Source organism: Panicum virgatum, chromosome 5K (assembly GCF_016808335.1).
Source record: "Panicum virgatum strain AP13 chromosome 5K, P.virgatum_v5, whole genome shotgun sequence".
In the NCBI taxonomy this organism is placed as follows: Eukaryota; Viridiplantae; Streptophyta; class Magnoliopsida; order Poales; family Poaceae; genus Panicum; species Panicum virgatum.
The window spans coordinates 38,343,188-38,366,707 of record NC_053140.1 but is presented as its reverse complement, the minus strand read 5'-3'; the positions used below and the strand labels follow the sequence as shown (position 1 = coordinate 38,366,707).

Sequence of the window (23,520 nt, the reverse complement as noted above, 5' to 3'; positions counted from 1 at the left end):
TCACCTGTGCCACTTTTCACGGAGGAAATACATACCCAATCACTTTCCCAACACAGACCAATGTTCGTCAACAACCACGGTTTGGTTGCCGCAGGGAGGAAACCATCCAATTTGAGCGCGCCCCCTAGCTGGGTCGAAACGCAGCAGCAAACAAATATCCATCCTGTCGTCAAAACGCCCCCCCCCCCCCCCCCCCCCCCCAACGGAGCGCCCACGAGAGACCTCCCGATCATATCCATCCTGTCGCCAGGGGGCCACGCAACGGCATGCAAAGCTTCCGCCGCGCGGCCGCCCAGCCGCGCGACGCCATGCCCGCCGCCGCCCACCGCCCCAGGCGCTCGGCGTCCATGCCCTTCCACGGCGCCGGCGCCGCGAAGGGCAGGGACCCCTCCCCGGCCCCGGCGGCCGGCGGGCGCGCGCGGCTCCGCGACGAGCAGCTCCGCCAGCTCCGCGAGCTCTTCCTCCGCTTCGACCTGGACCGCGACGGGAGCCTCACGTTGCTGGAGCTCGCGGCGCTGCTCCGCTCCCTGGGCCTCCGCCCCGCCGCCGGGGACGAGATCCACGCGCTCATCGCCGCCATGGACGCCGACGGCAACGGCACCGTGGAGTTCGACGAGCTCGCCTCCTCCCTCGCACCGCTGCTCCTGGGGCCCTGCCGCCCCGCCGTCGCCGTCGACCAGGCGCAGCTCGCCGAGGCCTTCCGCGCCTTCGACCGCGACGGCAACGGCTTCATCTCCGCCGCCGAGCTCGCGCGCTCCATGGCGCGCCTGGGCCACCCCATCTGCTACGCCGAGCTCACCGACATGATGCGCGAGGCCGACACCGACGGCGACGGCGTCATCAGCTTCCCGGAGTTCACCGCCGTCGACTTCCTCGGCCTCGCCGCCTTGTGACTCTCTTCTCTTTCCCTCCCTTCCCACCGGTCGGTCGATTCCCCGCTTCCCTCCCTGTTCGTGCGCTCCGTGCCTCTTCGTCTCCATCTCGCAATCGCTAACGCATTTACAATCGAGCTGGATTGAATTGGTCTTGTGTATTGTGTGATATGTGGATGATGCGATGGTGTAAATATGTTGCTCTAGTGCATGTTCCATTTGACACTGCGATTCATCATGGAAAAAAGGGAAGAATTATCCTACCGAATTCATCGTGCTTGATAAGCTGCTTGATTCCCACAATTGGGGAATTGCAGCGTTCCTCGCTCGATCGGTAGTTTGCAGGTACGCAGAAAGAAGATATCGAAATTTTCTTTCTCGGGTTAGGCGAGACGAAGGATGCAGAGACCTGGTAGGATTGCAATGTCCAATGATTCATGGAGAACTTCAAGCATACGCATGCGCGCACATGTAGGGAAAACTAGGAAAGCGGACCTGGTACCTTTCTACTAAATTTAACAGCATTTCTTCTCTTTGCAATACTGATAGAATCGCCAAATAGCATCCAACGATTTGTAGATTTCCTCGTGCACCCAATTTGCACTTTTCAAAAGAATACCAATTTTTTTTTGGATTTTTAAACAACACCAATTGACCAAGGACCAATCTTGCATTGTGCCTCTACACGCGCATGGTTCCAGGCCCACTTAGCGCAGTAGGCCTAACAATTTGATAATTTAGGCCTCTGTGCTTCCAGGCCCACTTAGCTCATGGTTCAGTGGCCTTCTACTGAGAAATTTCAGGATTTGGATCAAATACGACTGCCTTCCAAGATTTGGGACTCAATTCATGTGCCTTTCAGAATTTAACCCCCAACACACGAATTGATTCAGTTCATGGGTTTTCCATCTATTTTCTCAATTACGCCTCTTTTTCCTTTTCTTTTTCTTTCACAGCCTACCTGAATTTCCAATCCTATCCCTGCCCCTTTGGCTCTCTCACGATTGAATCTGTTCCCAGCGATACACAATTGAATCTCTCTCTCTCTCTCTCTCTCTCTCTCTCTCTTTCTTGCGTCGCTACTAGGGTTCCTGGGGAGGAACGCAACCAGCAGATGCGGGCGATCGGAACGGGCTGAATGGACTCCATGGATCCCTCTGATGTGCCTCCCGGGTAAGACCGCACTCCCTAATCACTCTATCGGTCGGGTTCCATATAGTTTCAGTTTGGTTCGATTTGGGGGAAGGACGCATCCTTGACGAAAAATGTCGATTAGGATTGAACTTACTGATCCGTGTACTTGTTTTTTCTGTACACGGTAGGATTGACCCGGATGCTACGTTTAGATTGTCGGTCCAGATTTCACAGTTCTTAGCAAAGATGGATAATGGTAGCTCTGTTGATGTGCCTCGAAAATGCTATGAATGGATTGTAGACTACCGCTGCTACACCATGTTATCTTTAGAAAAAGACTTGGCTGAAAGAGTGACTTGGGGAAGCTCCCAACACCCTGTGATATCTGAATTTGATATGTGTACCGGTGGGGAAAGAAATTTGGGTGATGATGCAGCTTTATCACCGGCATTCTTTGAAAGAATTGCAGAAAAAAAAGTTGATGCTTTTTGTTGATGTCGAGGACAAGTCTGGACAAATACTTTGTAAGTCTACTGTTACAGAGGGAGCCATGAGTAACGTAGTGTCTGACAATGTTGGGACACAAGTATATTCAACGGATCCTACAGATGTTGGAAATGTGATAGACTGGGACATCATAGAGATAGAGCCAATTCCAGAAGAACAGACATGCTCCTATCAGATTGATGGACGAAGATGCTATGTATGAATTTGTTGGGCTGAGAGCAGAGGATGAGAGAGCAAGGATTGCAGCTGAAAAGGAAGCTGCAAATGGGTCTGCTCTTTTGAATATGGAACTAGAAGGTCCAGAATTACTTGTTGATGATATAATTCCTGGAGAGGAGTCAGTTGTTTATGACATGGAAGATCCTCCAATAAAAGTAGGAACCATCTATGCTTGTATGAATGAATTAAGGGCAGCAGTAAGGCAACATGGTATAAAGGGATAATTTGAGCTGGGAACAGAGAAATCTTGTAAAGACAAGTTTAGGGGCTATTGCAAAGCGGCAGGATGTCCATGGGCTATTGTGGCTAGGTTGATGCATGATGAGAAGCAAGTCAGGGTATAATATACATTTTTTGTTTATATTTATATTTATATATAGGTATCAAATAAGGAGCATATTTAGTATTGTAATTAATATTTATCCAATTTTGCAGGTTACTTTAAATAAAGGAGATCATTTTTGTGCATCTACTGCAAGAGTTAGGACTAAGATGGCTTCATACCATTGGGTAGCAGAGAAGGCCATTCCCTTTCTAAAGAAGGATGCTAACATGGGTGCAAAGAAACTGCAAAAAGAGTTGGAGGAAAAATATAATGTCACGATAGGATATGGAACAGTGTGGTCTGGTAGGCAAATTGCAGCAGAAAAATTTTTTGGCACCTGGGAGGAAAGTTTTGCTTTATTGTTCAACTTCAAGGCAGAGGTAGAGCTGAAAATGCCTGGGAGTGTGGTAGAGATACATGACATAAATAAAGATGATGGTGTGTACTTCCATAGATTCTTTTGTTGCTTCAAACCAAGCATTGATGGGTTCCTAAATGGTTGCAGACCATACTTGAGTATAGATTCCACAGCTCTTAATGGCAGATGGGATGGCCACTTGCCTTCAGCAGTTGCATTAGATGGACACAATTGGATTTTTCCAATTGCATTTGGTTTTTTTTTTTGAGAAGGAGACAACAGATAATTGGACTTGGTTTTTGCAGCAACTACAAAAGTCAATTGGCAACCTGCCTTACTTAGCTATAAGTTCAGATGCTTGCAAGGGCATAGAGAATGCAATAAATGAAGTGTACCCTTGGGCTGAGCATAGATAGTGCTTTTCTCATTTGATAAAAAAATTTGGTAAAAGGTTTCAAGGTCCAACATATGGTAGGATGTATCCTGCTGCCAAGACATATCAACCAGAATATCATGCGTATTTAATGAATAAGATGTATACAGCAAGTAAAAAGGTCAAGCCATATTTGGACTAATATCATAGTCTGATCTGGATGAGGAGCAAATTTTCAGAAGAGATCAAGTGTGATCATATTGCCAACAATGCTGCAGATGTTTGGAATATATGGGTCAAGGATATTAAAGACCTTCCAGTAGCTGAGCTTGCAGACACTCTAAGGTCCAAGGTCATGGAACTCTTTGCAAGAAGGAGAAAAATAGGTGAAAAGCTTCAAGGCCACACTATGCTTCCAATTGTTGTTCGACAACTTAATGTACTGAGCAGGCAATTAGGACACTCGAAGGTTCAAGAAGGTGGTAGGGATGAAGCTGAGGTGACTGAAATTACTACTACCCACAAGGTCATAAGACAGGTGGTGAATCTGAAGAATCAAACATGCTCCGGTAGGGAGTGGCAGGTTTCAGGAAAGTCGTGCCCACATGCTTTGGCACTCATAATTACTACAAGAAATCCTAAGATGGAAGATTTCCTCCACCCATACTTTTCAGTCTACCATCTTTTCATGATAGGGAAACAATATATGAATTCTACTTCAGTACAAGCAGCACATCATCTATTTATTGTAGGCTCCCTATTGTTCATCGCTATCATCTCCTTCTTGACCTCGTCTAATCCCATATGTAGCTTTTCCAATCCATGCATTAATTCGGGGACGGCATTTCACCAAAAGATTTTGCCCAGTAAATTTCTTCCTCCAGGAGATAAGCTTCATATACTCTTCTTGAGACATGAACTAGGCACCTGCATATTAAACTGAAATCAATCAGTACTCAATCACATGGTCGAATATGGGCGGAGGCTAGGGAGCGCGGCGGCGCAACAACAAGGAGAAGCGGCGGGTGCACAACAAGGGGAGGCGGTGGTACAACACCAAGTAGCATTGCTGGCGCGGCAGCAAGCGCCGCCCGGCCGCGCCTAACCCTAGCACCGCTGCTCGCGGCTCCGGATGGCTGTGACATGCCCAATAATGGAACGAGGGGGGCTCGAGAGGTGCAACGGGAGGAGCGACATGGGAGAGCGCTGGATGGGAGAGGGACGGCAGCGGCGGATGGGAGAACGCCGGCCAGGATGAGCATCGTCCTTGACGAGAAAGAACGAGAGGTCCGTGGCCTGATTCAATCGTGAGAGAGATAAGGTGTCCAAGGGGTAGGGGCAAGATTGGAATTTCAAGTGGGCTGGGAAAGGAAAAGAAAAGGGAAAAGATGCAAAATTGAGAAAATAGATGGAAAACCCCCAAACCGAATCAATTCGTGCTATGGGGGCCAAATTCTGGGGAAAATTCCTTCTAAGGTCCTGGAACAAATGAAAGTTCCTTCTATGGCCCTGGAAAACTGAAACGCCTTTTTTGATCTTCTTTTAATTTTCGTTCCCTTCTATGGCCCTACCGTTATCTCTCCAGTTAAGTCCCAGTTAAGTGGCTGTGTAAAGACCAAAATACCCCTAGCGCACCAGCATGTCATTCACAGTACACCACTCAGCCCTCTCCATCTTTCACCGACGAGTGGGGTCCACTCGTCATCTTGTTCCTTCATTCTCCCTGCACGACTGCACGAGCAGGGGATCGAACTGGGGCTGGGCAGGGTCGCCGGCGAGACGCTGCGCCACGCTCACCACCTGCGACCCCGTCCACCGCCGCTGTCCGCAGCGCCAGCCTCGCTCGCTGCCCGCGGCCCCGCCCGCCGCCGCCGTCCGCGGCTCCCCTTCCACCATGCGCGCCGCCATGCGCCTTGCCACCAGCCGCCATCTGCAGCACCGCCCCGCCGCCTAGCTCGACGCCCGTGGCCCCGCCGCCTCGTTCGACGCCCGCGGCCCCGCCCGCCACCACCACGCTCGCCGCACCAGCGCGCCTTCACCGCCCGCAGCCCCGTCCATCGCCGCCGTCCACCCTCCGCCGCGCCCCTGGGGAGGGCCTCCTCCGCGTGCTTCCGCCTGGGGGAGATGGCGCCGCCGCCTTGGGGGAGATGGGGGAGATTGGCACGGGAGAGGGATTGGCCAAGGGGTAGTTCAGTGCAAAAATTTTTGCTGCTCACCTCAAACCTCAAGTCCTAATAGATTGGGCTAACAGATTCAACGGTAAGTCATAGAAGGGAACATAAATTAAAAAAAGGCCATAAAAGGGCGTTTCACTTTTTCAGGACCATAGAAGGAACCTTCATTTGTTTCAGGGAATTTTCTCTAAATTTTGAAAGGCACACGAATTGGATCCCAAATCTTGAAAGGCAGTCGTATTTGATCTCAAATCCTGAAATTTTTCCTTTCTACTGCTCCAAGTTAAAAAAAAGGTCAGCCGAATTCAAAAAAAAAGGTCAGCCTTCACATTTTCACTTGGCCGCCGCCACCGGCGAAACGCCAAAAATAAATGGGTTTTTTTTTGAATTATACCATTACAATTATCGCAGTTCGAAGATATACCATTACTATTCGCGATATTGTAAATGTACCATTATAATTTCATAGTTCTAAAAGATATGCCATTACATATCTCTTTGATGAGTTTATAAAAAATTTTGGACAAAAATACCCTCATCTTCAACAGCTATCTCGTTTCTCCCTCGTCCTCTCTCTCCCCCCGAGTCAACAGCTACATCACGCCACCTCTGAAGACGGCTCTGCTCAACATGGTGTCCGACCAGGAAATTGCCAGCTGCGTCGAGTCCGTCCTCTGCGGCTTCGCCGGCGGGCCCAAGGAGGCCTCGCTCGCCGCCGTGCTGCAGCCGCGACCAGATGGACCTCTTCTTCGGGCTTGCGCCTCCAGCCGCAGCCGCAGCCCAAACCCCAAGCGCCTCTTCCTCCGCCACAGGATATTCCCACCGCAGCCTCCGTGCTGCAGCCCGAGGCTCAGGTCTTGCAGCAGGAGCAGGCCCCACCTCGTGCCCAGCAGATTCAGATGCAGCCGCAATGCCGCATCAGCACCAGCAGCTTGCGGCGCTCCAGCCGCAGCTCATCTTCCAGGCCTGATACTGCTATCCCCGAGTTGGATGAGGAAAGCGCAAGGAGCTAGCTGAGCTTTAGCGACGGGGCTGAGCTAATTGCTCGAATGTTGTTAGCTCCTGAGCTTTAGCGCCAGCAGATGAACATGAGAGAGGGGAGGAGGAAGGGGTAATTTGGTCAAGAAGTTTTTATAAATGTGTCGAAGGGATAAGTAATGGTATACGTTGAACATCTGTGAAATTATAATCGTATGCTCCCGATATCGTGAATAGTAGTGATGTATTTTTAAAACATAACAATTATAATATTATTGATCCAATTAACCGCCTCCTTGGCGAGGGAGTCCCACAGTCCCACTGCAGCCATGGCCGGTGGCCGCCGACGCCGACGCCGACGGAAGGCTCGCTGGGGTCCACCCATAAGCAAACTCAGCAACGATCTCGTGCTGGAGATCCTCCTCCGCCTCCCTTCCCTCGCCTCGCTCGTCCGCGCCGCCCTCGCCTGCCGGGCGTGGCGCCGCGCGGTCGCCTCCTCCGCGGCCTTCCGCGGCCGCTTCCGCGCGCTCCACCCGCCTCCCCTCCTCGGCTTTTTCATCGAGGCTCCTGCCTCAGGGCAGATCCCTAACGCTCCCGCCTTCCCCGCCTTCGCCCCCGCTCGCCCCCGCGACCGGGACCTGGCTGCCGCCGTCCGCTGTGGCGACTTCTTCCTCACCACCCTCCAGGATGGCCCCGGCGAAATCCCCTGCTGGGATGCCATCTACTGCTCCCGCGGCTACGTCCTCCTGCTGAATTGGGATGACGGAATGCTGGTGGTGCTAAACCCCTTGACGCGCCGCCGTGAAAATGCCGGCGATTTTTATTCTCTGAATGCCTCTGTTGAGTCCCGGGGCCGCGCAATTCGGCTATATCCTCGCTTGCTCTGCTCTGCCGGGGATCCCACGTCGTTCCTCGTTGTGTTTCTCGCGCACGATGAGTCGAGGGTACGGGCTGTTGTAATCTCCTCAAGCACCAGAGAGTGGAGAATTCACCCTTGGGTGAAGGTCCCTGCCCCTGTTCTGTCAGATGATGATAACCACCAGTGGATTCAGAATGCAGGTGGCGCGATGCAAGCGAATCGGTTCATGTACTTGGCGTACGAGGACCAGATGCATCTTCTTTCACTTGACACGGCCACAATGAAATTCTCTGTCGTTGAGCTCCCACAGTGCCTGAGGAACTCCAGCTTTGATGTCGGTGAGACAAAGGATGGTGCAACCTGCATTGTTTATTCAGATCAGTTGAGTATTGGCATATTGATGCAGCCAAGGGACGGCGATGGTGTTGAGATATGGTTGCTGGACCGGGTAGTCCCCTTGGGCAGTGAGCTGAATGATTTGGTGGAGAACCCTGACGAGCTGCTTGTTTTGGCAGTTCGGGAGGGATACGTGTACTTGGCAACATCACCGATGTATCATGATCCCCGAACTCCATGCTGGTTCCTGTCCCTATGTTTGGAGACGATGAAGCTGGAAAGACTATTTCGGAGGACATTTGACAGTATTGTTCATCCTTATATTATGGAGTGGCCGCGTTGCCTAGTTGGCAACTATGGGAAGTTTGCACTTGAAGATGCTATCTGAAATGCATTACCATGTATGGGTTTATCTGTAATATTGAACCACTTAACGCTGCTTAGTGTTGGTATGCAGCACGGATACGGATACGCGTATCGGTATCGGAAGGATACGGATACGCGGATACGGCAATTTTTTAAAAAACCCGATATGCGGATACGTTTTACTATTTTCTTTAAATAAATAAATAATGGTACATATTAAATTTGTGAAAGTAGTAAATTAACTTGCAATAGCAATTACTAGCCAAATCAAAGACTGGAAGCAAAATCAACCGAAAATAGAAATAGGAGATCACCTCAGTTAATAGACCAAGCCCAAATAAACCCATATGAGCCCTACTCGGAACAACTATATAAAAAGAAAACTCTACTCTCTCTTTCTCCGCACCGTCTGCCACCCCTTCCCTCCTCCTCCTGCTCTCGCCCCCGCCCTCCCCTCCTGCTTCGGCCCTCCTTCCCCTCCCGCTCCCGCCCCCGCCCCTCCCCTCCTGCTCCGGCCGCCGCACGGGGCCAGTCCGCTCCGGATCCGGCGGCGACGCGGCTCCTCTCCCTCTCCCTCGAGTGATGGCGGCGGCTCCTCCCTCTCCTCTCCCTCGAGCTCGGGCGGATCCGGCGGCGCGCGGCTCCTCTCCCTCTCCCTCGAGCGACGGCGGCGGCGGCTCCTCTCCCTTGAGCTCGAGCTCGGCCGGCGCTCGGGGAGGCTGGATCCAGCCCCGGCGCGGGCGGATCCGGCAACGGAGCGGGGCCGCGGCGGTGCGGGGACGCAGTGGCAACGACGGAGCGAGGCCGCGGTGGTGCGGGGACGCGGCGGAGCGGGGCCGAGGCGGAGTGGGGCCGGCGTGCGTGTGCAGCCATGCGAGGCGTCGCCGCATAGGGACATCGAGGCAGGGGAGCGTTGGCTTCTTGTTGGGCTAGCAAGGATACGTATCCCTTCCTTAGTTTCCGGCCCATTTAAATTGGGATACGTGGACACGTCACGGATACGTATCCGGCGCCTATTTGGTGCGTATCCGTATCGGATACATCTCCGACACGGGATACGCGCCTACCCTGGCGTATCCGTGTTTCTGAGTTTGGTCGGTGTAGCGTTCTGAAACTGGCAAGTTCCTTTTTTTTTTACATTAGGTGCTGGGTGTGGCATCGTTAGCCTCTTTTGTGGTGTCTCTTGAGAACCTTCTGCTCAAGACTGTTTCCTCTTCATTCGAACAGTATTCATGTAATCTTGGGCATGTTAGTTATCATGCGTTTGCTTCCTCAAATTGAAATGATTCACTCTGTTCGGCTGATGTGCTAGTTCAAAGTAACTATGAAAGACTACATAAATTTGCTTTTATGATTCATTAACCAGCTTTTGTCAAGTAAACGCCTGCAATTATCTTTATAAGCCTACTAAGTAATAACATGGGTAAGGGAACTAGTCATCTTCCATCAGTTATGCAGCCGTGTCTTAATAAGCTTGAAAGTGCACGCTATGCATAGTTGTTTTTTTTTACGAAACGAAGCTCTGCATAGTTGTAGAAATTGGGAAGGTAACAAAATAAATGGAGCAATATATCAATCAATTTGTAGACTCTATGGTGTCCTATCTCGACAAGGCATCAACGAAGCTTCCGTAAGGATGGTCTTTTTTTTCAATTCTGGGTGGCTGGAAGCATCCACCAAGATTCAATTAAGACTCTAATAACCCAAGTCTACCTTTTTTTAGTAAAATCACCTTGAAAGCGCTTCTCCACCTTTTTTCCATACTTCAGCAGATGCAAATCCATTTTGGGGAACTACTGTGACACTTAAGGACAACCCATTACTGTCAAGGGCGTCAAGGAACAGGGTAGGAGGACCCCGGCTACGTAGTTCGTAGCCGCGACCCGTGGTGAGGGGCGAGATTTTAGCCCTCAGCGCTTGATTGGTTTAGGGAGGAGAATTAGGGTTTTGGGATAATTGATACTGCTTGCCTTTCAATTGTTCGATTACAATATTATATAGGCACTTAGCCTGCTAACAAGGAAACAAATAAAACTAATTCCCCTAAACCTTTCCATCTTTATCGGCATTCTCTGTTTCCGCCGCCTGCTTTGTTTCTACCTGACCCGGCGCTGGTGCGCGGCTGGCGGGGTCTCGAGTGCGTGAGCGACGCTGATACTGGCATCCCCACATGACAAGTAATTTCTCATTGAACTTAAATTTAATCCGTTTAGTTTGCTCAAAATATTCTATCTAGAAGTAATGCTCATTTGTAAAATGATCAAGCCGGAGGCGAGTGCAACCATTGTGCAAAATGTATGTTTACTGTGTTTAGAACAGCATTATCATGGTCCAAGCAAAATTCATAAATCTTGTTGAAAAGGCTTTCCCAACTACAATCTGATAACATTTGCTCAAGAACAACTTTTGAAGATTCTACTAGGCGGGTAACAACATCACCAAGAATTTCATCGATTGTCTAAAATTTTGCAAAGAATCCCAACTTTCCTTAGGCTTTTTTTTTAACATTAGGTGCTGGGTGTGGCATCGTTAGCCTCTTTTGTGGTGTCTCTTAAGAACCTTCTGCTCAAGACTGTTTCCTCTTCATTCGAACAGTGTTCATGTAATCTTGGGCATGTTAGTTATCATGCGTTTGCTTCCTCAAATTGAAATGATTATGTGCTAGTTCAAGGTAACTATGAAAGACTACATAAATTTGCTTTCATGATTCATTAACCAGCTTTTGTCAAGTAAACGCCTGCAATTATCTTTGTAAGCCTACTAATTACGCGGGCAAGGGAACTAGTCATCTTCCATCAGTTATGCAGCCGTGTCTTAAATAGTTTGAAAGTGCACGCTAGGCATAGTTGTTTTTTCTTAAGAAACAAGCTCTGCGTAGTTGTAGAAAATGGGAGGGTAACAAAACAAATGGAGCAATCTATCAATCAATTTGTAGACTCTATGGTGTCCTATCTCGACAAGGCATCAACGAAGCTTCCGTAAGGATATGGTCTTTTTTTTCAATTCTGGGAGGCTGGAAGCATCCATCAAGATATCAAGATTCAATTAAGACTCTAATAACCCAAATTACCTTTTTTTGAGTAAAATCAGCTTGAAAGCGCTTCTCCACCTTTTTTCCATACTTCAGCAGATGCAAATCCATTTTCGGGAACTACTGTCACACTTATGGACAACCCATTACTTTCTCATTGAACTTGAAATTTAATTTGTTTAGTTTGCTCAAAATATTCCACCTGGAACTGGAAGTAATGCTCATTTGTAAAATGATCAAGCCGGGTGCGAGTGCAACCACTGTGCAAAATGTATGTTTACTGTGTTTAGAACAGCATTGTCATGGTCCAAGCAAAATTCATAAATCTTGTCGAAAAGGCTTTCCCAACTACAATCTGATGACATTTGCTCAAGAACAACTTTTGAAGATTCTACTAGGCAGATAACAACATCACCAAGAATTTCATCGATTGTCTAAAATTTTGCTATGAATCCCAACTAAGACATGGTGTTTCAGGAAATTTATACCTTACCAACTTCTCATCCAATTCTAAATTTTCTCCAGAGCTCAAAGTATTATTGCCTTAAGTCTTTAACATGTACTAATTCTATAATCTCCCTTCAGCATGTTTTCCGAAGAAAGAAATCAGAATGACAAATGAAGAAACTGAATCCAATTCTGCAGGAATCAATCTAGTCAAGATATGGGATTGGGACCATCCATGACCCCACAATTGTAATGTTTTATAGTTGATCTATTTCCTTATTCCTACTATCACAAGAGAAATGCATCAGACTACCAGTAAAATTTTTCAGAGCACATGAAACTAGCAAACAACAGTTTCTCTCTAATATTTCATGATTGCTGTAGGCAGCCTATACATCACAGGAAAATATTGCTACTTTAGGACCCAAAGCAACAGTTCCGAATAACAAACTTTTCAAGATTTAAAAGCATAAATCAGAATCTGCTGGCTGCTGGAGGCATAGCAGTTAAAAAATTGGTCAATGAAACATGCCATAAAAGCCATCAAATCCATGAAACATATCGTACAGAGAGGATGTAGCCACTCACCATCATTTTTCATATATTGAAAAGTTAACGTTGACTTTCTATGAGCAAAATGAACATAGATAAGGCTATGCATGCTTATTAGTACTCCACGTTATCCTTGCAACAATGGTGAATAGTACCTGTTCTATTCAGAGCAAGGATCTCACATAGAGACCCCTTAAACAAGACCTAAAAAAGGCTCAGTAGCGAACTTATGAAATAGAATCAAGTTCAGAACCATCACACCAATCATGAAAACTGGTAATTGAACAAAAATAACAAGCGCAAAAGATCAACTTGTATGATTAACTGGCGACAGAATCTTCAGCATCATGGAATTAGATGTGACTCTTCAGCATGATGCAGCTTCAGAGGAATGCAGTTGTTATGGCATCTCACTGTAGGAGGTTGGTTCTACTAGCTGCCCCTCTTCTTCCTTGTATCACATTTGTTGGGTAGTGATGCCCATGCATTTCACGTACCATCTTCAGTGCAAACCTCCCCTAGTTACCTACTAAAGAAGGCGGCCATGGCATAATGTAGGGATGCACTGAACTGTCGTACGTCCTCTGAAAAAGCTTCTCCAATATCATGGTTTCCAAGCAGAGAGACAAGAACCAACTAGGAGTACTAGAATCATTTAACTCATCTAATGTTGCCAAGTACACAAAGCCATCCCTTACTCCCACAACCTCCACCTTATTGTAGTCCTCCATTACATTGCCAAGGACCTGACCAAGCTGTGTCTCCAAGAGTTCGGCCTTGTCCAGCACCCACCTATCAACACCATGATTCTCTGCTCTGCGCAACAGCACGCCGACTGTGAAGTTAATAGCATAGACAATGCAGGGCTCACCATTTTTCATTTCACCCACAACAAAGCTGCAGGATCGATTCTGCAGGAAAATTGGGAGCTCATCGACAGAGAAATCCATTGTTGCAGTGTCCAGTGTGAGCATATGCTTGCGATTCTTGTAAACCCAGTACAAGAATCCTTGAGCCTGCACGTTGCAACTCCGAATCCACCCTTCTCCGCGGCCCCGCCGTGGCTTCCCCGGGATATGCACCCACGGGCGAATGGACCACTCGCCGGTGTCCGAGCAGAAGACAGTAGCCCGCACCCTGGACTTGTCATGGGCAATAATGACCACCCGGAACGACGTGGGGTTTTCGTCGGAGCAGAGCAAGCAGGCTCTATGTCCCACGGCGTAGACGCGGTGACCTTCAAGGGTGTCCCCGTGGCCATAATCGAAGAACCTTTCGCTCCGCCGCGCCAAGGGATTGACCACCGCCATTGTTTCCTGATCACCATTGGCGAGGAGGACGTACCCGCCGCGGCAGTCGTGGATGTCCCAGCCGTTGTGGACTCCGGGGCGGCGCTGCTGGAGGGAGGTGAGGAAGAAGTCGCCGCCCCGGACGGCGGCGGCTTGGTCCCGGTCGGTGCCGCGGGTGGGGACGAAGGAGGGGAAGGCGGGGAGCGCGGGCTCCTGGACGGCGCCGGGGGGGTTGAAGAAGAGGCCCAGGAGGGGCGCCGGGTGAAGCTGGCGGAAGCGGCGGCGGAAGGCCGGAGAGGAGGCCACCGCGCGGCGCCACCCGCGGCAGGTGAGGGCGGCGCGGACGAGCGTGGCGAGGCAGGGGAGGCGGAGGAAGATCTCGAGCAGGATGTCCTCGCCGAGGGAAGCGACGGTAGTGGTGGTGCTGGAGTCCATGCGGCGTTTCGCCGGCGGCGAATTCGTCGGAGATCTGTCTCTCGCCATCACGGCGGCGGTCGATGCAGAAGTGGGCGGCTCCCTCAATCGGTCAATCCATTCTCCGTCGCTCGTCGGAGATGCGGATGTAATTACCAAAACAGTCCTGGGCCGGTGAGTCCATAGTCCTGCCAAAGCCGAAGCCAAACCAAGCCTAAACTGGACCGGCCCAGCACAGAAAATTTCCAACTAGGTACGATTCCAAAAGTATTTTCCATGAAAGCCATCCATAAAAGTATTTCCCAGAGCCCGTTATCGACACATTGTTTTGTGGAACGCTTCCTCACGGAGTTGGATTCAGTCACCCCCCAAGTAGCGCCGGGGGGAACGGTGGGGGTGCAGTTATCTATCGCTTGAGGCCATATATGCGCCAACCATCACCAGAAGTAGAAGTAATTAATTTTTTCTATCGATGAGAATATAATTTTGGGCTGGGCCCATTTATTAATTATTTGCACAGATTTGATTAGGAGAAGTACAATCCAATCTCCATAACAGATCCACCCATGCAAGTGACGGTAAAATTGATGACATCATCCATGTGTAACGGGGTCAAGCTAAAAAAAATCTATAAATCTTGAATCGTACATCCAAATTAAATTCCGATTGCACCATTGTATTTCTTACAATAAGATCTTCAAAACAAGACCACACTTGACTATGTTTGCATCATATTTTTTTAAAAGCATTTTTTAATATTAAATAATCAATTCTGGATTCTAGGAACAAATATTTAAACAACACGAACAAATAATTATTTTTAAGAACAAAAAAATAATCACAATGAACAAATAATAATGTACAACGAACAAAATATTAAACATCGCGAACATTTAATTGTATAGCCTAATAATGAAAAATAAATATCACGAACAAATAAGTCAACATGTCGGAACAATTTAATCTACATAGCGAATAAATAATTTGAACACTACGAACAAATAGTAGAAAAGGGAGAAAATAAAAAAATATTAAAGAAAGAGCAAAATAAAAAAATATTGGGAGATCAATATGTGTGGGAACAATATAATAAGAATACCATGGAACATCAGGTTTTATTACTAAAGAAACTATACATGTATTTACAAGATCCGTGGTTACAAAAATTAAGAATAAATAAAATTATAAACATATTATGTACATATCAGTTAAAAATAAATCTATACAAAGATTAGATAGATAGAAAACATAAAAACATGAAGAATATCATAAGGGAGAAAAAGAGCGCGAGAAGACATGAAACGACAAGTACAAAGAAAATAAAAAAAAAACTATAAGCTTCAGTAGCGTAGTATGCTGGTAACAGCAGGAGCAATTGCAAACAACGCTAACAAAAAAAAAACAAAACAGTCCTAGCAGTCAATCACAACAATTTAATTATTTGCTGATAGTTAATGCACCCCACTATGAAAACCCACTACATACAAAAGAGCACTATAATATTGGGCTTCTTATGTGGTGCTGCTATTGGTCCAAATAATCTAACATACGGCCCACCAGCGAATTCCGTGTTACTTCAGGCGATGGATTGAGGATATGTAGCGCGAGCGATGCATAGCCCTGACGGAACGGTGGGGCTCAACCTCGACCTCCTCGGTGGATCCCACCTCTGCAGGGGATGATGAAGATTAACACTGAAGCTGTTATGTCGAAAAACTCCTCCACGATGGCCCTTGCTGCCGTGGCGAGGGATGAATATGGCGCTTTCTTGGGAGCTTCTGCAGTGGTGATGGAAGGAGTATCTGATCCAGAGACGGCGGAAGCGATGGGTGTTAGAGATGGCCTAGCTCTTGCAAGGGACCTCTTGGGGCAGAGCCTGCGGATCGCTACTGATTGCGCAAATGTGGTGAGGCATATGAGTGGCCAGGGGATGGGCCTCTATGGCCACATCATCAGGGAGATCAAGGCAGACATGGCGAGCTTCAAATCCATGAAAGCAGAAACTCTAACGTCGATGCTCATCTACTAGCTAGGAGCTCCATTTATGCTTCTGTAGGAAAGCATGTTTGGTTTTTATCTCCTCCTCATGGAGTTTGTACTAGCTACTCGGACTCATGATTAGAGATGGTACCACCCTAAAAAAAGGGTAAAGTCCATTTTTGACCATCCAACTATTGCGAAAGTCCGATTTTAGCCATCGAACTGCAAAACCGGGTATCTTTAGCCACTCAACTATCAAAACCGTTCGATTTTGACCATTGGCTGGTTTTGGCTGGCGGTTTTGCTGACGTGGCAATAGGGCCCACAGGTCAGCCGCCACCTCAGCGCTCTCTTCGTCTCCTTCCCGCCGCCGGCTCCCCCTACATGCTCATCCCCACCGCCTGCACTTCCTCCGGCGAGCGTGTCTGGCGGAGCTGGCGAGCGGCGCGGCGGCTCCACCGTCGCGGGACGACGCGGCGCGGTGGCCGGCTCCCCCTCCATGCTCATCTCCACCGTTCTCAATCCAAAGATACCGGGAGAAAGAGGAAAGGAAGGGGAATCCGTCCCAGGGTTCTTGATGTGGGTTGAGCCGTCGAGGAGGGCGCGCCGCGGGCAGCCATAGGAGGCGGCTCAGAGCTCCGTGGCAGGCCCTGCTCGAGCGAGCGGAGTAGAAATTGGAGGTGGGCGGAGGTTGAGGAAGACGTGGTGCTCCTCTCTACCGATTTAATTTGAGAGTGGAAGCCCATATCCATGGATTGGCTCGCCGACCGGCCTTTCACAGCAGAACAGAGAGGTGGTGCTCGCCGTGCGTGGGGAAGGAGGTGAGGGTGGGGGAGGCGCTGCAACGACGGCTTTCGCCCTGGGCAGCACGCTCCCGTGACGGCGGCCTCGGGCCTTGCTCCCGTCCGCCCAGCGCCCAAGCCAAGCCCGCGACGGCGGCCTCGCTCCCCCGGCGCCCAAGCCAAGCCAGCGGCCTCGTTGCCGCCTGCCCGGCGCCCAAGCTCGCGCCGACGACCGAGCTCCCCCTGCTGTGACACACAAGCCAGCGCTGGCCGTGGCGGCCGCACTCTCGCCCATGCTGGCGATGAGGCGATGAGGCGGGCGCCGGCGGCCGCGGGGTGGCTGTGGCTCGGGGGAAGGAGGATGGGGCAAGATGGAGAGAATGGCAACCGACATGTGGGCCCCATAGCCACGTGGACGCCACGTCAGCGAAACCGCCGGCCAAAACCGTCCGATGGCCAAAATCGGACGGTTTTGATAGTTGGGTAGCCAAAGATATCCGGTTTTAGAGTTAGATGGCCAAATCCGGACTTTCGCGATAATTCGATGGTCAAAAATGGACTTTACCAAAAAAAAATACGATTCCAAAATGGGGGAATTTAATTTATTGCCATCCTTGCGAATGTCACTTCCCCGTTTGCCGCTTTTACACGGGCACCTACATATTTGCCATCTAAATCACTAAACCTCCTACATATTTGCCACTTTTGATGACATGGCACGCCACGCAGTCAGCCAGCGTGGCAGCTGCTCTCCTCCCGGTTGCTGCTTATTTCTCGCCCCTCTCACTGACTTGTTGGGCCCAACAAGTCAGGGCTTTCTTCAACCTCCTGCCAGCAAAACGAAATGAGGGGAGGTGGCGGCGGTGGCCTGGTCGGGGTCCAGCGAGCTCAGGAGAGCAGGGCGCTCGCCGCCAGCGGTGTGCGCGTGGCCAGGTGCGGCCACGGCGGGCAGGGGCGCATGCGGCTCGGGGTGGACGCAGTCCTGTGGCAAAGGCGATCGGAGCTCGTGGGGCGGGGCGCACGCGGCCACAGCGGCCGGACCTCGCCAAAATGGATCCACTTGAAAATGCATAGTAAGATGAATTTCTTTAGAATTGGGAACAATTCGAAAAAAAGAGAGATTGTTAGTATGTGAAATACCGTGGCGTGATGGTTGTTTGTTTGGTCTCGTCGGGCCTCTTCTACAGGCGATGTCGACACGAGCCAAGGCGAATTTAGCTTTTCGTTTCCATTTAGTTTGAAACTTTGGTGTTCTTCTAAAGTTGTTTGCCAGTTCTTTTTTCATGCAGGAAACACAAACGCATTATTTTGAGTCCCTAGTTTTTGTATGACTCTAGGCCTTGGCACAATAAAACTTTTTTTTAAAAAAATGATGAATCTAGGTCATAGATCCACATGGACATACTAGCTAGCAAAACAAAGCAAACACGGCAATATGTCTGCAGATGAAAGCAAAGTATTCGCTATATGTAAAAAAAAATGCAGGGTCACTTATTTTTTTGTTTTTTATTTATGGTCCGTTTGGATGGATTAAAGTTAAGTGTACCTATTAGAACATATCTTTGCTAAAGTTTTAAGTCTTGCCTAAAGTTTAGCTCACCTCATTAGCACTTTTGTTTGGATGAGGTAGTGCTAAACACACTTTTGCGCTTTAGCACTTGGATCCTAATACCCCCTATAAGAGCAACTACAGCAATAGCATCTAAATCAGACCCTCTAAATGCTAAATGGGGGTTGCACCTATTTTTTAAGGGCTTTCAAATTTATTTCAACTCTAGCAATAGCTCTTGATTCTAACTTATAATAGACGGCTCCTAGAGACCTAGGAATGGAGGGTGGAGAAGATAATTTGGAGGCCTTCCACTAGAGACTTCCAAGAAATGGAGGATGAAGAAGGGAATTTGAAGGCCTCCCAAAATAAAGAGCATCTTTTAGATTTAACTCTCTAGACTTAAGATAAGAGACTGTTTAGAGGGTCTGTTGTGCTGAAATTGCTCTAAGACTCACCGAAGTCACTCTCTTAATCGAAAGGCAGAGCTCCTGCCACTAAGTTCAAAAAAAAAAAGACTCACCGAAGTCACAACCCTACTGGAGGAGAACCCACCCATCACAGGATGTGAGGAGAACCCACCCATCACAGGATGTCACGCGAAAGTGTCTTCAATTTCCCATTCAAGCCATTGGATATCAGCGAGCACCTTGGGATATCCTCCATACCAGTGTTTGCAATACAATCAGAATTTTGGGTATTTACCTCAATTTCTGCTGTCGTTGAGATATTTGGAAAACGAGCTTTGGATATATAGTAGGCTGTCGAGAACCCAGGCAAACTCGCTGCAGAATACTTCGACACTGCTTCCAGCTTCTTCGAGCTTGTGTCAACACCAACCAGGCAACCACCCAGCCATTTCTATCCTTCCGCTTAACCTTGCACGTCAACGTTGTTTCAGTCGCACAAAGTCGGGACGTCGAACCGAATTCGCCTCAAGGACTGGATAGCAGATCCCATTCTCGCGGAACCGAGGCGGCACATCTGATCTGATGCACGCCCATGGAAATTATCTTCAGATCGAGACTGCTATGTTCTCGCGGAAAGCTACGAGGCGCAACAAAAAAACTGCCAAAGGTGGCGCTAATGGAGTTAGAGAATGCAGTTCCATATGTAGGGTGAAACTCAAATAGATAGAATATTGGTAAGATACTCAAGTCTCAATGAAAACATAAACTAGGCAGAACTGGTGTTAAAATCAGCCCAGTGCGAACAGAACTAGAGCAAGCACTGGACAAAGCATGAATAAACATGCATATATCTTCCAAACGGGCCAATACACCTTGCATATAAAGGTACTATGTTGATTGATTTTGTATATAGCGTTGCTTAATAAAAGTTGCCTAAGCAAAAAATATTCCAAGCTTTACGGTGACCTTCAAAACAGATGCGGATTGAAAGTATTGTTCACCATTAGCCAGGTACAAAACATGTCCCTAACATTGGGGAGCCATGCATTTCATAAAGGCTCTTGAGCACATACTCCTAGAAGGAAGTGACTTCAATATGCAGGCTGGTGGCTGATAGCTCTAACACCAAAACATCAAAATGCATCTCCTTCATGCAACTTTGAAATTATGGCATTGCTTCTGACCTGCAAAATCAACAGAATGTTTTTCAGAATGATTATAGATGACCAATTATATTTAGAATGTTTATTATGATGAGAACAGATTTACTGGCCAACAGAACATATTTATTCAGTGATCTGCCTACTCAAATTCTTTCCATAGACACAACACGTATCAGAGTCTTATCATATGCACAAGCATTAAAACATTCATTTATTAAGCTACAATGATGATATGTGCTATCTTTACAAGTGATTGCAACAAAGCAAATACTCCCTCATTTCACAATGTTTGTCTGGTCCACATATCTAGACGAATTATGCCAAATTTGAATTCATTTGAAATTTTAAACAGTTCATCTATCAAAAAGGACACAGAACAACCAGAATTCAGAAGAAAAAAACAGTTAGTTTTTGAGCCTCGTAGGTGTGTGGACCAGCAAGGTTATTAACACGATGAAACGTTGAAACGATGGAGGGAAAATTTTGGCGTTTAAACGAACGTTTAAACGTCGTTTTAAACATATTTGAAAATGGTAGAAGTATGAATCGATGAAGGGAGAAAAGGCAAAAAGGAAGAAAGAGAAGGAGGAAAGGTAGAAGAGGAGAACGGCCCAGCCCACTAAGCCCCTCGCTGCCCCCCAGCCCGCTTCCACAGTCCCACCCAGGCCCCAGCCCACTCAGGCGCTCACCCCTCTGACTCTCTCCCCTTCGCTCCGCCCCTCAGGTCGCCCGCGAGTCGCGCCGCCGCCGCTCGCTCGCGCCGCCGCCGCCGCGGACGACGGATGCTCCTCTCAGATCGAACCCACGCCGCCGCCGACTCTCCCCTCCGCCCCTCACTCAAGCTGCCGCCGCTCCTCTCCGCCCGTCGCTCGCGCCGCCGACGCACCCCTCCGCCCCTCGCTCCCGCCGCCGGCGGCAGACAGGGAGGAGGCGGCAGGCGGACAGGGAGGAGGCGGCCGGCGAAGGGCGGACAGGTAGGAGCTCATCTCGATCTCGATCTGGACAGTGGCGGGCGGACAGTGGCGCCCCGGGCGACGGCGACCTTCGCCTTCCAGCGCCGGCGGACAGGGAGGCGGCGGGCGACGGTCAGGGAAGAGGCGCCCGGCGGAGTGGGAGGATAGCAGGACGTGCCTGGCGGAGAGGGAGGCCGCGGCCGGCAAAGAGGGAGAAGGCGGCCGGCGGACAGGGAGCCAGGGAGGACGCGGCAGGGAGGCGGCTTCGATCTCGATCTGGACAGGGGTGGGCCGTGGGGGCGACTGGGGGTCCTTGTTCTATGAATGGGAAGCCCCCTAAAACGCCAACCCTTCCTCGTTTCAAAGATTTTCACGAGAAAACATGGAAAACGAACGTTTAAACGTGTAAAACGAACGTTTTACGCGATTTCGGCAAAACGTTCGAGCGTTTCAAGACTTAGGGACGTTTTTTCATTTAAACGTTGTTTAAACGACGTTTTCACGACGTTTTAATAACCAGGTGGACCAGACAAACATTTTGAAACAGAAAAAAATAGGTATTTATTGGGGCACATGTAGGCTAAGCGATTTTGGCTTTTAGATCTAAAAATTGATATGTTATTTAAAGTAAGAAAATGCAGACAAACATAATGACAACAAAAGAGAGATAAAGAACTATAAACAGTATAAAAAAGCCAAGCTTCAATATCAGATGACCTTATTCAGCCTGTTTGGCAACTAACCAAATCAAACCATACAGGCCCTAAGGTCATAGACCTTATCAAAATGCGATCTATATTGAAATAGACACACCACATGGCAAAAATGTACTTATTTCACCCATGGTTCTTAATTTTGTATATCTGATATTGCAACATTTAATGTATAGTCCTGCATTATGTGTAGTATAACTAACACAATGAATCTTTGATTCTTAACACAACTTCTAAAGGTTTGAATTTAGCACACCCAAAATAAGTAGCATGGACCTGGCTATTTTAGTTGAAAAGTACATATTTTGATTTTTCATTAAGTTTATCTCAATTGTGGTCGTCTGAGTAGATCAAATAATAGTAAAGCAATGCCACCGACATATGTAGAGAACTAACTTATATCTCCTCTAAAAAAACCTATTTTATATCAAATTCATATAACACACCTAGTTTGCACTGTTGGCGCCATCTTGAACAAAAAAGCTCCCATAGTTTCCTAATAAAGAAGGAGGCCATGCCATAATGTAGGGATGGAAATGATGGGCACGAAAACTCCTCGGAAACAGCTTCTCCAGCTTCATTGTTTCTAAGCATAGCACCAGGACCATCTCTGATGTGGTCAAGTAGACAAACCCATCCTCAATAGCCATGACTTGCAGTGTATGATTGTTTATCGGTGGGTCTGCCCCTACCTCATAATGGACCATGCCACGCAGAATCCACCTCTCAACACCATCATTGTCAACTCTGTTCATCAACACACTAATGCTCAAGCCAGTGCAAAAGACAATGCAAAGCTCACCATCCTTGGTTTCGCCAACAACAAAGCGGCAACCCTGCTGACCCTTTAAGTACGGTGGAAACTCTGAAACAGAGAACTCCATTGTTTCTGTGTCCAGCTTCAGCATGTGCTCCTGGTTCGTGAAAGGCCAGTACACAGTGCCATTAGCTTGTGACCCAGACTGAAGCCAATATTTGTCAGCATCTTGTGGCGGCAGCCTCTCCTCTACCTCAAACCATATAGGAGGAAGTACCAATCGCTGGTGTCCGACGAGAAGACGACCACCTGAACCCTGGATTTTTCATAAAGAAGCCACACAAGTTGGAACCACGTGGGGTCTTCGTCCGAGGAAAGCAAATGCACGTCGAGCGAGGTAGGTAGTTGGTCAGTATTTCTTGCCGGAGCCTCCATATCGAAAGGGAAATCAAAGTATTCTGTGCTCCCTGGGGCCAAGGGGTTAACGGTGGCGAGTAGCCCGGCGTCCCAGTTCGTGAGGAGGAGGAACCCGCCGCGGCAGTCCTGGATGCGCCAGCTGAGGGGCGCGTCCAACGCGTGGTCTTGGGGATCCAGGAGAGGGGTGAAGGCGAAGTCGCCGCCGCGGATGGCCGCGAGCACGTCGCGGTCGCGGCGCTGGGCGGGCGAGAAGGCCGGGAGGGCGTCGCGCTGGGGCTCCACGACGAGGCCGAGCAGGGGCGCCGGGTGGATCTCGCGGAAGCGGCGGCGGAAGGCGGGGGAGGAGGCCACCGCGCGGCGCCACGGGCGGCAGGTGAGGGCGGCGCGGACGAGCGTCGCGAGGGAGGGGAGGCGGAGGAAGATCTCGAGCAGGAGGTCGTCGCCGAGGGAGTTGATAGTGGTGGGGCTCGATAGCATTGGGGATTTCGCCGGCGGCGGCTCGGTTGGGTCGCTGCGGCGGGACATTGCGGCGAGCCGGCGCCCGGCGGCGACTCCTAACCAG

General features: G+C 49.0%; 3 protein-coding genes, 2 long non-coding RNA genes and 1 pseudogene across 5 annotated transcripts; 3 read left to right on the top strand and 3 right to left on the bottom strand.

Annotated features, from left to right (window-relative positions):
• The first annotated feature begins 209 nt into the window (after positions 1-209).
• Positions 210-1,140, top strand: LOC120707325 (probable calcium-binding protein CML12). Its single transcript, XM_039992197.1, has one exon. It carries the CDS (start codon positions 267-269, stop codon positions 891-893), a length of 627 nt encoding a protein of 208 aa, XP_039848131.1. The 5' UTR covers positions 210-266; the 3' UTR covers positions 894-1,140.
• A 386-nt stretch (positions 1,141-1,526) lies between these two features.
• On the top strand, positions 1,527-4,454 carry LOC120707323. Its single transcript, XR_005688958.1, has 3 exons — positions 1,527-2,045; positions 2,195-3,070; positions 3,168-4,454. It is a non-coding gene; the product is annotated as an uncharacterized LOC120707323 (long non-coding RNA).
• Positions 4,373-5,397, bottom strand: LOC120707324. The gene is made up of 2 exons (XR_005688959.1): positions 4,846-5,397; positions 4,373-4,715 (listed from the first exon to the last, which is right to left on the bottom strand). It is a non-coding gene; the product is annotated as an uncharacterized LOC120707324 (long non-coding RNA).
• A 656-nt stretch (positions 5,398-6,053) lies between these two features.
• On the top strand, positions 6,054-9,825 carry LOC120707322. Its single transcript, XM_039992196.1, has 2 exons — positions 6,054-8,580; positions 9,592-9,825. The coding sequence occupies exon 1, from the start codon at positions 7,270-7,272 to the stop codon at positions 8,521-8,523; it is 1,254 nt and encodes a 417-aa protein (XP_039848130.1). The 5' UTR covers positions 6,054-7,269; the 3' UTR covers positions 8,524-8,580; positions 9,592-9,825.
• Positions 9,826-12,556: 2,731 nt separating this feature from the next.
• LOC120707321 lies at positions 12,557-14,371 on the bottom strand. The gene has a single exon (XM_039992195.1). The coding sequence runs from the start codon at positions 14,301-14,303 to the stop codon at positions 13,050-13,052; it is 1,254 nt and encodes a 417-aa protein (XP_039848129.1). The 5' UTR covers positions 14,304-14,371; the 3' UTR covers positions 12,557-13,049.
• A 5,324-nt stretch (positions 14,372-19,695) lies between these two features.
• On the bottom strand, positions 19,696-23,520 carry LOC120707320 (annotated as a pseudogene).

Excerpts from the sequence above, each read along its gene's own strand:
- LOC120707325 (XM_039992197.1), top strand. The coding sequence starts at position 267 with ATGCAAAGCTTCCGCCGCGCGGCCGCCCAGCCGCGCGACGCCATGCCC.
- LOC120707322 (XM_039992196.1), top strand. The coding sequence starts at position 7,270 with ATGGCCGGTGGCCGCCGACGCCGACGCCGACGGAAGGCTCGCTGGGGT.
- LOC120707321 (XM_039992195.1), bottom strand. The coding sequence starts at position 14,303 with ATGGCGAGAGACAGATCTCCGACGAATTCGCCGCCGGCGAAACGCCGC.